The sequence below is a fragment of the Copadichromis virginalis genome, linkage group LG8 (assembly GCF_057382275.1).
Source record: "Copadichromis virginalis isolate Kocher_CV1m ecotype Utaka linkage group LG8, C_Virginalis_male_GT1.1, whole genome shotgun sequence".
NCBI classification, from domain to species: Eukaryota; Metazoa; Chordata; class Actinopteri; order Cichliformes; family Cichlidae; genus Copadichromis; species Copadichromis virginalis.
In genome coordinates this window covers 464116-477172 of record NC_140625.1, presented here as the reverse complement: position 1 = coordinate 477172, position 13057 = coordinate 464116, and the positions used below count along the sequence as shown (strand labels likewise).

The window sequence follows — 13057 nt, the reverse complement described above, 5'->3', positions numbered from 1 at the left end:
CAGTATGGTTTCAGGTCTGTGTAGCTGGGAAGAAGCCTTTACCTGAACACGTGTCATCAGTGGAAATCTGAGGCACTTTATTAGTCTTACTTACTCAGATCAGAGTAGAAGCCATATTTAATCTCAGCGTTCATGCAGGACTTTCATTTTATCTTTCACGGGAACCTCTGGAGCATTTTTAACAGGCGCAGGGCAGCGCTTTGGTGACTGCTGTGACGCGCTCGCTGCCAGGCTCGAGTGGGTCAACATCTCTGAATGTGAATGTGATCGTGTGTGTCATGGTTACACAAAACCTTTTCTCAGGACCACTGAGTTTATTTGCTGGTGCCTTCATGCTCATATGAGGATAATCAGTCATCTAGTTATTAACTTCACCATGTGATAACAAGTGCCACGTCTGTATCTTTAACTGGAAATCCTTTTTCTACTGGGTCGTAACTATGCAGAGAGCACTTGCTTGCTTAGCTGTAAAGTATCGGATTCACGTACAAATGGAAAAGAAACTGGATTATTTCAGCGTCTTCGTCCACTAAGTGAAGTGATAAGAGAAGTTTTATGGGTCAGGCAGAGGACAGGTTAGAGGGCCAAGTAACACAATTACATTTCTCCAAGTGCCTCCACTGATGTCTTCTGCCATGAAACACGAGATTGTGTGTGTGTGTGTGTGTGTGTATGTGTGTGTGTGTGTGTGTGTGTGTTGCTGGTTCATTTATGGTAATTTACACTACTAGAATAAGTGGAAACCGGCTTCCCACCCTCCTGCTGGGTGGGAGGGTTTGTGTGGAATCAGATTTCAGGCAGGTAACGCTCAGCCCGAGCATGTGAGCGAGCGCTTACAGGTGTTTTTAATGAGATAACTCTTCTCTGAATGATTTGCTTTTCTGTTTCAAAGCAGAACAGTGTTCCTTTGTTGTGACTGAGTTTGTGTCTGAAACAAATCTGTGTTACCTGTTGTAAACTGCCAGGTATAAAGTATCTAACACCACACGTGTTCAAGGATTTCTTAGTAACATCTGCCCACGTGTAGTTCATGGCTGCATGTCTCCACAGTGGTGGCAGAAAGCAACAGTAGTGCAGTGTGGTGCTGCAGAATGACACCAAGTGATTTTCAATGATACGTTATGAGCATTGCCTCCACGGCTGGCTGCAGCGACCGGCAGCGCAGAGTAGGGCTGGGCGATATGACCCAAAATTCACATCTCGATATTTTTTAGCTGGATGGCGATAAAGGATATATATCTCGATATTTTTTTTAAAGCCATAAGTTAAGAACAAAAAGAGAGTTCTTAGTCACACTGTGTCCCAGATGTCACACGGGCACTTTTCTTTACATACAGCGTAGATGTACATGAAGAAATTACTCAAAAATAAATTATCAGCATTTATTAAATAATCATGGTCCATAAATAAAAGAAAACAATGTTTTTTTGTGCATAACAAAAAGCTCACAATTGTGCAGTCAAAATGTAAACTAATAGACGCTGAGCATAATAACAAAGACAGATTTCACAGCTGCACCACGTCTCTGAACAGGTGCCATTTGTGGTCCTTATACACACACTGTACGTATCACTCCGCGAGGCTCCTCCTCTGTAGCCGTAATCCTCCGACAATCCATCAAGCGGTGCAGCTCGTAGCTTAGCAAAGTCATATTAAAACATTTTTTGACAGATTGCTGAGCGCTGTGTACCACATAAAATCGGTTCGCGGTCAGTAAGCACAACCAGAATTCATACATAAAGCGCACTGTCGAGTTTTGAGAAAATGAAAGGATTTTAGGCCGTGCAGCCCCTCCTGGCTGCATGTCGTTAGCGCGGTTAGCTCGCTAACACGTTGACGCCGTCCAGCCCCACGCACGGTAACTCGCTAACGGAGATTTTCCGCTTTCATCTTGTCATTGCCTGCAGGTGAAGCTATGGGGGAGGCGGAGTTGTGTTCAGTGAAGGAGAGGCGAGGCAGAGTAGCGTTGCGTAGAGACAAAAGTGGACGAAAGAGAGGCAAACCTGCGGCTCCACAAGTATAATTATAACGTAACATAGGCTATATCGATATAAACGATATTGTCACATCTTATATCTTGTATGAAAATATATCGATATTTTTAAAAAACTCGATATATCGCCCAGCCCTAGTGCAGAGTTAACTGATTGTTCCTGTTTTAAACTGAATTAACTCCAATGAACTGACTCAAAGAGACCCTACGAAGCTTGAAGGTTAAATATGAGTGAAAGCGGTCAGCTATGGTCCCCAACATTTACAGGGAAACAGAGCAGAATAAAACAGTCTGACGTTTCATGTCTGAAAACACAATTCCAACATATTTATTAACACAAATATTAACACCTACCCACATAGTTACTGAGGGGAGACAGAAGAACTGCAAGAGTTACTTCAAACTCAGTAGTTACTCTTAAACTCACGGCTAAAGTGGCCTTTGCACACCGAGAACAACAATCTGGAGTCCAGCGCACACTATGAGCAGGCAAATAACAACACACGAACTTGAACTCATCTATGCTGAGGGCTGAAGTGCTTTTTAAGGTGGAAACACTAACAGTACCAGGGTGTTCGTCTGTAAGCTGGAGATTTGTTTTCTGCAGCACACGTGCTTCACACACAAACTTTTAGCTCTTCTAACTCGATGCAGACCTACTTGTGAATGCTCACTTGAATAGAGGTCTTCTTTGTTCACTGTATCAACCCCAGAGCTTGCTGTGTATGTGCATGTGTGGAAACTCCTGCCTACCTCAGCAGAGTCCCTCTCTCTGCCTCCTTTCTCATGGGCGCACACAGCTGAGACTCGGCGCAGTCACATGACTCGGTACTAGGAGCCCGGCTGATTAAGCTGGCCTGGCACTACAGCACAGGGCCGACCAGCCTTGGGTGTGTGTGACGCATCTCTGCTTCAGTTGTCGTGGTTTCAGCCAGTGTTTCCATATTCATACAGCTCAGCCTGTTGTTGTTGTGTGAAGACAGCAGCAGCTGTTTCAGCTACATTCATGTACATATACATACCTGTGATAATTCCACCCACAGACAGACAAGCCTTTCTTTTTCCCTTTCTCTTCCAAAGGCTCGAGTCATTTACATGAATATTATTACAGTGCAGACTGCAGCTGGCATAAACACTTATTCTGGTGAGGAGACATTGGGCCAGCTTGTGTCTGTGTGACGGGCCCGTGCCATGTGCCATGTTGGCTTAAACTCCAGAATGCCTCGCTGCTAAAGCTAAAGCTACTTCCTAATGTGACAGAGGAAAAAACAGACTGCGTTATCCCCGAGAGGCTGCAGAGGGTTTGATTTTCACAAGGAAAAATCTCTCCATTTAAATTTAGGGATAAACCCTTGAAGAATACGTTATTTTCTTATACGCGTGGGACCATTAGCAGCTCACTGAACCCCTGACTGGATGACACTGGTTTAAAAAGTTCCCCATTAGGACGCGGTAACTAAACCCAGGCCTTACAGTGTTCCTGGCACAGTGAACACGTGTCTCTGAACTCTGAACTGGTTTCATTCTTTCTTTTTGCTCACTGAGTGTAATCAAACTACTTCAGGTTTACAAACACACTGTTGTTGCTGTTGGCTGTGTAATATTGCACAACTGTCACTTTCTAGCTGATAACAGCTGGAGTTTGACCCCCATATTTGTCATTACGTAACACGTAGAAAACAGTCGCATGGATGGAAGCTAGAGTGAGACTAGATCCCAGCTGGTGTCTCCAGGCACAGCACCAGTCTAGCCTAGCTCAGTTCTGTTCTTCAGTTTAGACATGCCCACGCAGTCGGTGCATCGACTCAGTGCCAAACAGAGAAGAATCCGACCCTCTGCATGCACTCCTTCACTTCATCCAGGAGTCTTCTCTGAGGAAAAATATAAAAACTTGCAGGTCACTATTTACCCGTGACATTAATGAGATGATGCTTAATGGCACCCCGTCCCCACCCAACTCCAAATCTCATCTCTGTGTTTGTCGCACAAAAGCTCTTCCCTGCATATTATCAAGTATAAAGGAGAAATCGTTAAGGCCTGTAGAGGGTTTCTTATGGAACTGAAGCAGTTTAAGCTTCGGGCTTTGACGGCTCTTGGTTATATTCAGGAAGCAGATCTTTGTTGGAGGGAATCACTGCTGAGACAGCGAGTAATTGTGGTTGTTCATACAATAAAGCCAGAACACAGTGACTAAAGATGTACTACAGATTATTAAACAGCCCTGAAGCACTGTGACACATCCACAGAGGTGGCGGTGTGCAGATGTTTGTCACGGTTGTTTATTCAGAGACCAGAGCTCACCCGACGCGTCACAGAGGAGCACGAATTTACAGCTTACAGTATGATGAATGCACATATATGTTGAGTCCATATATGCTGTTTCTATCCAGAGCTCGTCGTGCACAGAGGGCTTTATTTATTCATTACCCCCCCACTGTAGGAGGCTCCCACATGCCAAGGGACACATATTTGGGAGGCCACGTGTCAAAGAAATGGCTGAGTTGTTGGCCGATTTTCAGGATAAAGATCTTTAAATGTAACACAAGTGCTCTCTTTCCTCCTGTGCAGCATGAACTGAAAACACCCACACAGATGCACAGGCAGGCATGCAGGCTGGAGAGGACAGGAGGGATTTTCCCATGCTGGCTCTGCAGTGGCTGCCCTAGATTCCACTGAACGATTGTCTCGCTGCAACTAGACTATTATTAGAGCTGTATTATCAGGAGACGGGGAGTGAGAGAAGAGGGAGGGGAGGCAATGCAGAGAAGAAAGCCCCGCCTTCTTTTTCCTTCAGTGTGTCCTCATATTCTGCTGAATATTCAACATTTAGTTCTTTATTTGGTTCCCTCAGAAGTCGGCTTCTCTGTTCCCATCAGGAGTTGATATTTCACACGAGGGTTGCAGAGCTGCAAGTGCAATGAAGTGTGTTACCTGTCTCACATCCATGGCTATGTTGTGTCTTTGCAACAACCCGTGCATTTTAGGCTTTGTTTGAGGTCTGCAGAAAGATTACCAAGTCTCCTTTGATAATTATCAAAGTTTAATTGCAATTAAAAATAAAATTCTTTGAAGTTCCAGAAAAGTGTGAAAGGCAGTTTAATAAAGTGTGACTACTGAACAGATCAGAGACAGGTGGCTTCAAGACTGAAGCTAAGAAACAAATTGGGTTTCCTGTCAGCAGCTCAGTTAGTTAGTTCATGTGGACTACACAGGTAAAAGGCTGCAGGTGCTTCTGGAGTTAAACAAGGTGTGTGTGTGTGTGTGTGTGTGTGTGTGTGTGTGTGTGTGTGTGTGTGTGTGTGTGTGTGTGTCAGTCTAAGGGATCTTACTCCTCGGGCATGTAGAGAGATGGTAGATGGATGGAAAACAAAGCAATAATAATAGAAAAGCAAATGCAATCGCATGGCAGGATGCTGTAAAAGGAACAATCTTCAGTCAGGAGAACAACTGAGATAATCCATCCACAATACGAGGTTAGTCATTAATATACTGCAACAACATGGGAATAGAACAGCTGCCAGAGAATTCAACATTAATGAATCAATGGTACAGAAGTGGAGGAAGCAAGAAGAATGAGTTTAATAAAGTTTGATTTATCTGACTGCTTTGTTTCGCTTAATGTGCCTTATAATCCTGTGCACCTTATGGTCCGAAAAATGCGTACTGCACACTGCAGTTTAATGTTGCAAAGCACCTCTTTTTAACTTCAGTGGATATTATACATGGTTATGCTCAGGATATGTCAGCCCATTTCTACTGGAAATGCCTTTTGGTTAAACTTTCAGCAAGGAATTTGCATTTGCACTGTTACATTTTTATAAAGCTTTAATGTACATAAAAACCAGCTTCTTGTTTAAGTGAAAATAAATGGAAGGTTGTCTTTTTGCACTAGTAATGTTGTGGAGTTGTATTTTGTCTCGCATCAATCATATCGTCGGTTATATCGTTATCGCAAATTTTCAAATATATATCGTGATAAATATTTTTGGCCATATCGCCCTGCTCTACCTTAACGTTAACTTTTATAAGTGGAAAAGTGTTAGTGTTCGTCCTCCAGCTTCACTGTGTATGTTATGCTAACATAGCTGTGTAGCTAGTGATCACGTAGCACATCATTATATACCAGCTAGCCCAACTTCAGTAACCCTACAAACGTCACTGCTGTTTAGTTTCCTGTCTTCATTTATGTTGGAAGTGATAGCAGAGCTGTACGTTTGAATTTTTTCAGAAATCTCTCAGTCAGAACATGCAATATCATGCTTAGGTAACTAGCGAAACTAGCGAGCTAACTTCCGCTAGCTTCCTGCTAACTTCTAACTCCGTTAAATGTAATAAATTTTGTTTTCATGGATGCCTGGAAGTTAAACTTCATAGTTACACCTGGTAAAGCAGCAATGCTGATCGTTTTATTAAAGATGAAAGAATTTAGACAGTTTTTAACTCTCAGTGATGCTGCAGTGTTGTTTGACCTGAAGTCAAATATACGGAGTTTAGGACCCAGATTACTCCCAGATTTAAGAGCATCTTAGTCCGACAAATACGACAATAACAACGGCCGCTTGCATGTTCTGCAAAAAAATGTGCTTTGTCGTGTATCTGACGGACAAACACCAAACCAGTTTCACATCACTGAAGTTGCACCATTTTTACAAACCAATTCTGGTTCATCTGTTTCACTCAACAATCGGCCATGTGCATGAAAACAAAGGCACTGCGCATGCGCGTTTTACTCCCATTCTATCGCGATATTTCATTTTCCTATCGTTGCCTAACATTATACCGGTATTACCGTGAACGGTATAATAGAGCTGGGCGATATGGACCAAAATTCATATCTCGATATTTTTTAGCTGGATGGCGATATAAGATATATATCTCGATATTTTTTTAATCCCATAAAGTAAGAACAAAAAGAGAGTTCTTGGTCAAAGGTACTTGTCCCAGATGTCACACATGTAACTTTTATTAAGATACAACTGTAGATGTACACGAAAAAATTGTCAAAAATAAATTGTCAGCATTTATTAAATAATAATGCTCCATTTTTTTTCTTTTCATACATAACAAAAAGCTAAAAATTGTAAACTAAATGTAAAATGTAAACTAAAAAGATGCAGATCTAAAATAACAAAGGCATCTTGCTCTTTAAAAAGTGCTTACACTGAATTAAAGTTTTCTAAAGTGCTTCTTTGTGTGTATTGCTGAACAATCATCTGGTACTTTGTGCAAAAAACCAAACATGTAAACAGATTGAATGAAATGAACAAAATTACATTCTTTGGTCAGTGGGTCTTTGTGCAAATCTCCAATGACAATAACAATATAGAAAGAACACAAACAAGCAAGGCCAACAACTGTACAGCTTACAGATTTTGTGCCAGGAAAACTAATCTGTCAACAGTATCAGGCTTCAACGATGCCCTGTGGCAGGTTACCATGTTTCCACTGCAACTAAAAATCCTTTCAGAAGGGGAGCTGGTAGCTGGCGCACAAAGATATTTCTTGGCCAGGAGGCTCAGTGCTGGAAAGGCAACTTCATGTTCCTTCCACCATTTGAGAGGGTCAGCATCACTCTCTACACAAACTGACAACAGGTAGCTAGAAAATTCATTTTCGATTGCTTCCCTTTTTGTGAAACCAGTGTTGGTGGCTGTGCTGTGCTGGAAGAAGCTTGCCAGTGATCTCTTTTTTTTTAGCTGTGTGTCCTACTGCTGCTTCTTCTTGGTCTGCAGACTCAGGCACGGCTGGATCAGGCAGCTCAGACAAACACGTACCCTGATAGCTGAGCAGAGACTCTGCCTCCAAGATGAGTTTATGTTTTAGTGCATTAATCTTCTCACTAGGGATGTATTTCGCCCTGAACTGTGGATCCACAAAAGAAGCCATGTCCAACAGGTCACTGGTGGATGGATCTGCATATTTATTGTTGAGGTAATCCACAATGCGGGTCTTGATGGATTTACACAGCTCACTATCCTCCTCTCCAGGTGCCAGGAGACTAGTGTTAAACAGGTGTAGCACAGGTCTGACATAGGACAGGGTCACATACTTCTCTCCTGAAAGTGCATCAGTGAAGTCCTGACAGGGTTTGAGAGCTTTCTGAACTGCTTCCAGGACCTCTATGTCCTGCCAAGTAGGGACTAGAGGTCTGGTTTTCATGTCGACAGAGAGGACTTTAGAAAGTGCTCTTTCCTGCTCCAGACCCCTCTCTATCATGAGAAGCCTTGATCCCCAGCGAGCTGTTGCCTCTGTGAGTAGCTGGTGACTTGGAAGACCCAGCTGTATTTGCACTTCAGCCAGCTCTCTTCTCTTCCTCCAGCTGTAGGAGAAGCTGCTGACGACTTTCTTACACAGAGAAATAGCCCGGGTAATGCGGGCATCATCCATAGCATGTCCTGTGACACACAAAATACAAACTTTTAAAATCACTTTAATTGTTATGTTAAGATGCAAATCACTCAAAGGCAAATTAACATCCATCTCACTTATATAAGATGTGATGCATAAGACTCAACAATATTTGCAAAATGTGTCGTGTATTGTATAACCTAGAAATGGTTGTAGTTAAACTATCTTGGTAAAATCACCAGATCACCAAATGATTAGAACATGTTTTTTTTCGTTTTTTTTACACCTTTTAATCTCACTATGTATTTAAAAATGTATCCCTGTCTTGTCTCAGCTGTGGTCCTCATTTAGTGTCACAACTCAATCTAATACAAAGACAAATACACCCCAATACGTTTATTGGATTTAATAGGGATAGTTTATTTATTTGTTCAACTAACTTTCGATTTCTAAGTGATAGATGTATATGCTGGCTATGACTTATAAAAATATTTGTCTTGTGGTCCATAGGCATGTTTAGCTCTACAAGAGACTCTATACACTTTTCATTTATTAGCGTTTTTTTTTCCAAATCAAAAAATTCAGTATTGCACTCACCAATGGCCAGATGAAGCCTGTGACCAAAACACTGGATCCTCGACCACTTGTTCAGTTGAACCGCCTTGACAATATTAGCCCCGTTGTCAGTTGTTATAGCAACCAGTCCCGTCGGGTTGAGCTTCCAGGTTTTGAGCACATCCTGCAGGGCTTCAGCTATATGCTCTCCGGTGTGGTCTTGAGGAAAGTAGCTGGTCTGGAGACAGGCAGTTTTCAGTTCCCAGTCTTCCATGAAATGTATAGTCACACTCATATATGGCTCGCACGTCCTGCTGGACCACATGTCGGTTGTCAGTGCGAAGTGAGACACTTTGGTGAGCTGGGCAGCGAGACTCTGTCTAACATCAGTATACATTTTTGGCAGTGCTTCTCTGGTGAAGTATTTCCGGCTAGGTAACTGGTATCTTCGGTCAAGAGTTTTTAGCAGCTGTATAAAGCCCTCTTGTTCCACAGTTGAGATGGGGACCATGTCTTTAGCAATATGATAGGCCACTGCTTTAGTAATTTCCCCCCACTTCTCACTTTTTGTATCATATGGCACAGCACGAGTATATGAGTGTTGTAAGGTGGTCTGTTTCACGGCAGGAACCTCGGAAGACTTTGCGGTCTGGGCTACAGCACGCAATTTCACACACTCTTCATACTGCACTTTATGGCGCAGTTGTAAATGGTGGTAAAGATTAGTGGTGCTCGAACCTTTCGTTGCGACGCTTTTTCGACATTCTCTACAGAATACATTATTCTGCTGCTCATCTGACACTTTGAACCCGAACCATCTCCAAATAATTGAGCCATTGGTTTTCTTTTTTCCGACGAGCTCCTCTTCGCTAGCTCCTGTGTCCATCTTGTTGCCAACTGGAGGTTTAGCGATGGGGGAGGGGGTTTGTGTTCAGGGAGGGTGAGAGGCGGGGCAAACAAACCCAGACGAGAGAGAGGCAAAATAGCGGCTCCACAAGTGTAATTATAACGCAACATAGACTATATCGATATAAACGATATTGTCACAGCTTATGTCTTGTATAAAAATATATCGATATTTTTAAAAAAATCGATATATCGCCCAGCACTACGGTATAATATGGCCCAGCCCTACATGCGAGCCACCTCAGTGAGGTCGGGACACGTGCTCAGTCTCATGATGAGTCCAAAGAGCCAGCAGTTCATCAAGCCCTACCACAAACTGACAGATGATACTTTTATACATGTCTTTAATACTGACTACAATAATAAATGATGAATATCATTAAGATGTTTATACAGGTCATAAAATCTCACCTTCTATATTCATTGTGTGTAAAGTGAAATGTTTCAGGCCTTCTTTTATCTTCTACGTGGTTTAGAGTAGAGATGGACCGATCCGATATTACGTATCGGTATCGGTCCGATACTGACGTAAATTACTGGATCGGATATCGGAGAGAAATAAAAAATGTAATCCGATCCATTAAATATCAAAAAAGCACCTCACAAAACTTGCGACATGGCGACTCGGCTCATAACCGTAGCACGTCGGAGCAGTGTGGTCACGTGATAGAGCCGCTGTGTGTGTTTGTAGCCTCGCTACCAAACCAGCATTTCATCTCCGAGGAAGTGATCCCAGAGAAGTAAAGCAAGTGTGTAAGTTCATCTCTGAATGTTTGTAAAGCATTCCAGCGTTAAGCTTAACAACCGATATATGGAGCGACTGCCTCTCTCCCTCTCCCTCTCCTGCTCCTACTTCAATCATGAAACTGATCACTGATCAGCTGATCGGCTTTTCTGTCGTGAGTCCGTCTCTCTTGTTTGTTTTTGGCCCACTTTGCAGCAGAAAGAGGAAACCAGCGGCTGAACAGCAGCAGCACGTTTAAGCTTGATCAGCTGAGTGAGGGGTGGTTCCCTATTTTTTTTTTTTTTTTTTTTGCTGGGAGTTTGCAACCCTATTAGTCAGGTTGCTTAATATTTCTGCTAAGTTCTCTTTAAAACACCAGAACAGGGAGGATGGAGCAGGTTTAAGTTTATTAGATTGATCAGTTTTGCTGAACTTTGAAATATTTTGGGTGCAGTGTGTTCTTTACATACAGGTTTAACAGAATAGCTTTAGTGTTGTTGTTTATTTAAACTTGAGTATGAACTTATCAAAATGCAGCAAGATATTAAAAAACAGTTTTATTGATTAAAAACCACAGTATATCGGATTCATATCGGTATCGGCAGATATCCAAATTTATGATGTCGGTGTCGGACATAAAAAAGTGGTATCGTGCCATCTCTAGTTTAGAGTTCATGAATATCATGAATCGAGTGTCTCACATTAGAATGTTTCGATCATATATTCACCTTTACCACAAATTACTGCTTCAAAGCGGCACTGCATGGAGGCAGTCGGCTGAAGTGTTACTGGGTTGGTCTTCCTCATCTTCCTCGTAGTTTCTCCTTAGGAAATGTAAAGAAACTGGCATCTGTGTATGTCAGCGCATAGAAAGATGAAGTGAATCCTCCTGCTGGACGGCTGCATTGACTGTAGACTTGGACCAGCAGCAGCAGATGACTCCACAAACAGACACTTCACACTGGTTCCTGTTTTGTGAACGACCCTCTGAAGGCTGTGGCCGTCTCTGTGCACCTCCTCCTACCACACGTTTCCCACACTGTCAACTTTCCTAATAATAATTAATAATTAATCTTCATCAGTGACCTTGTGTGGCTCAGCTCACCATGACTGTGGTTTCCTGCGCTGCACTAAACCCAGAGGTTCATGCTAGAATATTGTATTCATTTGAGATGTTGTGTTTTCAGGAGCTAATGTTGAAATTGAAAAGAAGCAGGCCTATGTCGTGCCTCCATGAACACGCGTTAGGATGTGTGACTGTCCTGTAAGCACAACACTACGCAGCTGTTTTCTCCTGGTTGCATTGGATCATATCTACAAACGACAACAATGTGATTTGTCTTGAAGCGTCGGCAGCACAGTCCCTCCTGGCTCCTGGGCCCACACATCTTTCACGAGGAGAGGAGTGGATGAAAGAGGAGAGCGGCAGGAAAAGCTGGGTCACTCTGCTCGAGGACGTTTGCTTTCCTTTATCTGTCTGTTGCTCACTCTACATATTTGTCTCAACCTTTTTCCACTTTCTTCCACATGTTCCCGGTTCCAGTTCTGTTGTGTTGCATGTGTCTGCGCTACGCATCGTGTCTGTTTCCAGCGTGGTGCGAGCAGAGAGAGATGACCTTCTAGAAGAAGGGACGTGGCTTCATGCTGTCATTGAGCATTACTTCAACTCATCTGCTCTCTTATTGCATCTCTCGCCTTCGTGTTATTTCTAACCCAGTGACCTTCCACAAAAGAGACACTCTCACAGAGTGCTGTCTGTCTCTGTGTTGGAGTTCGTTTCATTGTGAAGCACCATGTTGTTCAGTTGGTGACTGTGAATATAGATGATTGTTATTGAAGATGCTCAGTGAATCAGACTAGACCCTGAATGTTAACATTTTAACACATGCTTCCTCACAGAAAAGCGACGAAGTTTTATTTATAACTTGGGAGATCATAACCATCTGTGCTGCAGGGTAGACTGACACGTTTCAGCAGCTGCTTCATATATCTATGTGCCTCTTGGGGACCATCTCTGTGAAAGTCACCGTGCTGATTGATATTCTGTAACTCTAAAATGCTCCAGCATCATCTGTTGCTACGTGGCACCTTGGCTTCAGTATTGTAAGCCTGGTTCATGCTCAGTAGTTCACCTCTCTTCTTAGTATTTTTATAACTCCTTGTTCTGTCACCACATACTGTTGACTGTTGATCATTGCTCTCAGGGGAATCCACAGTCCCCAGCTGATATGCTGTAGCTGATATGCAGATTTGTGTTCATGTAATGTGACACAGATTCACCTCTTCATGGTGCAAATTCACTGCCTTTGTATCTCTGCATTCTTCGGCCTGTTCATTCCCCGAGTCAGCTCTACGTGACCCTACAGTTTGTATGTAATGAGGCAAATAATGTCACAAACACACAAGTACTCAAAGTAGTATAAAGGATGGGCTTGTTCGTGGTGACAGATGTAACTTTTCTTTCTCCTGTTACTGCGGATGGAAAGGCTTGAGTTTAAATCTCCTTACTTGTTCTAAGTGTGTTTGTGTGC

The 13057-nt window shown here is 42.7% G+C and overlaps 1 protein-coding gene across 1 annotated transcript; it reads right to left on the bottom strand.

Moving 5' to 3' along the window:
* Positions 1–7600: 7600 nt before the first annotated feature.
* Positions 7601–9407, bottom strand: LOC146702454 (E3 SUMO-protein ligase ZBED1-like). The gene is made up of 2 exons (XM_085467286.1): positions 8939–9407; positions 7601–8388 (listed from the first exon to the last, which is right to left on the bottom strand). The coding sequence occupies exons 1-2, from the start codon at positions 9405–9407 to the stop codon at positions 7601–7603; spliced, it is 1257 nt and encodes a 418-aa protein (XP_085323412.1).
* Positions 9408–13057: the final 3650 nt, after the last annotated feature.

Coding starts and splice junctions, on each gene's coding strand:
- LOC146702454 (XM_085467286.1), bottom strand. CDS start 9,407: ATGGTCCCCATCTCAACTGTGGAACAAGAGGGCTTTATACAGCTGCTA. Junction 8,389..8,938: donor CAGGCTTCATCTGGCCATTG/GTGAGTGCAATA, acceptor TGTGTGTCACAG/GACATGCTATGGATGATGCC.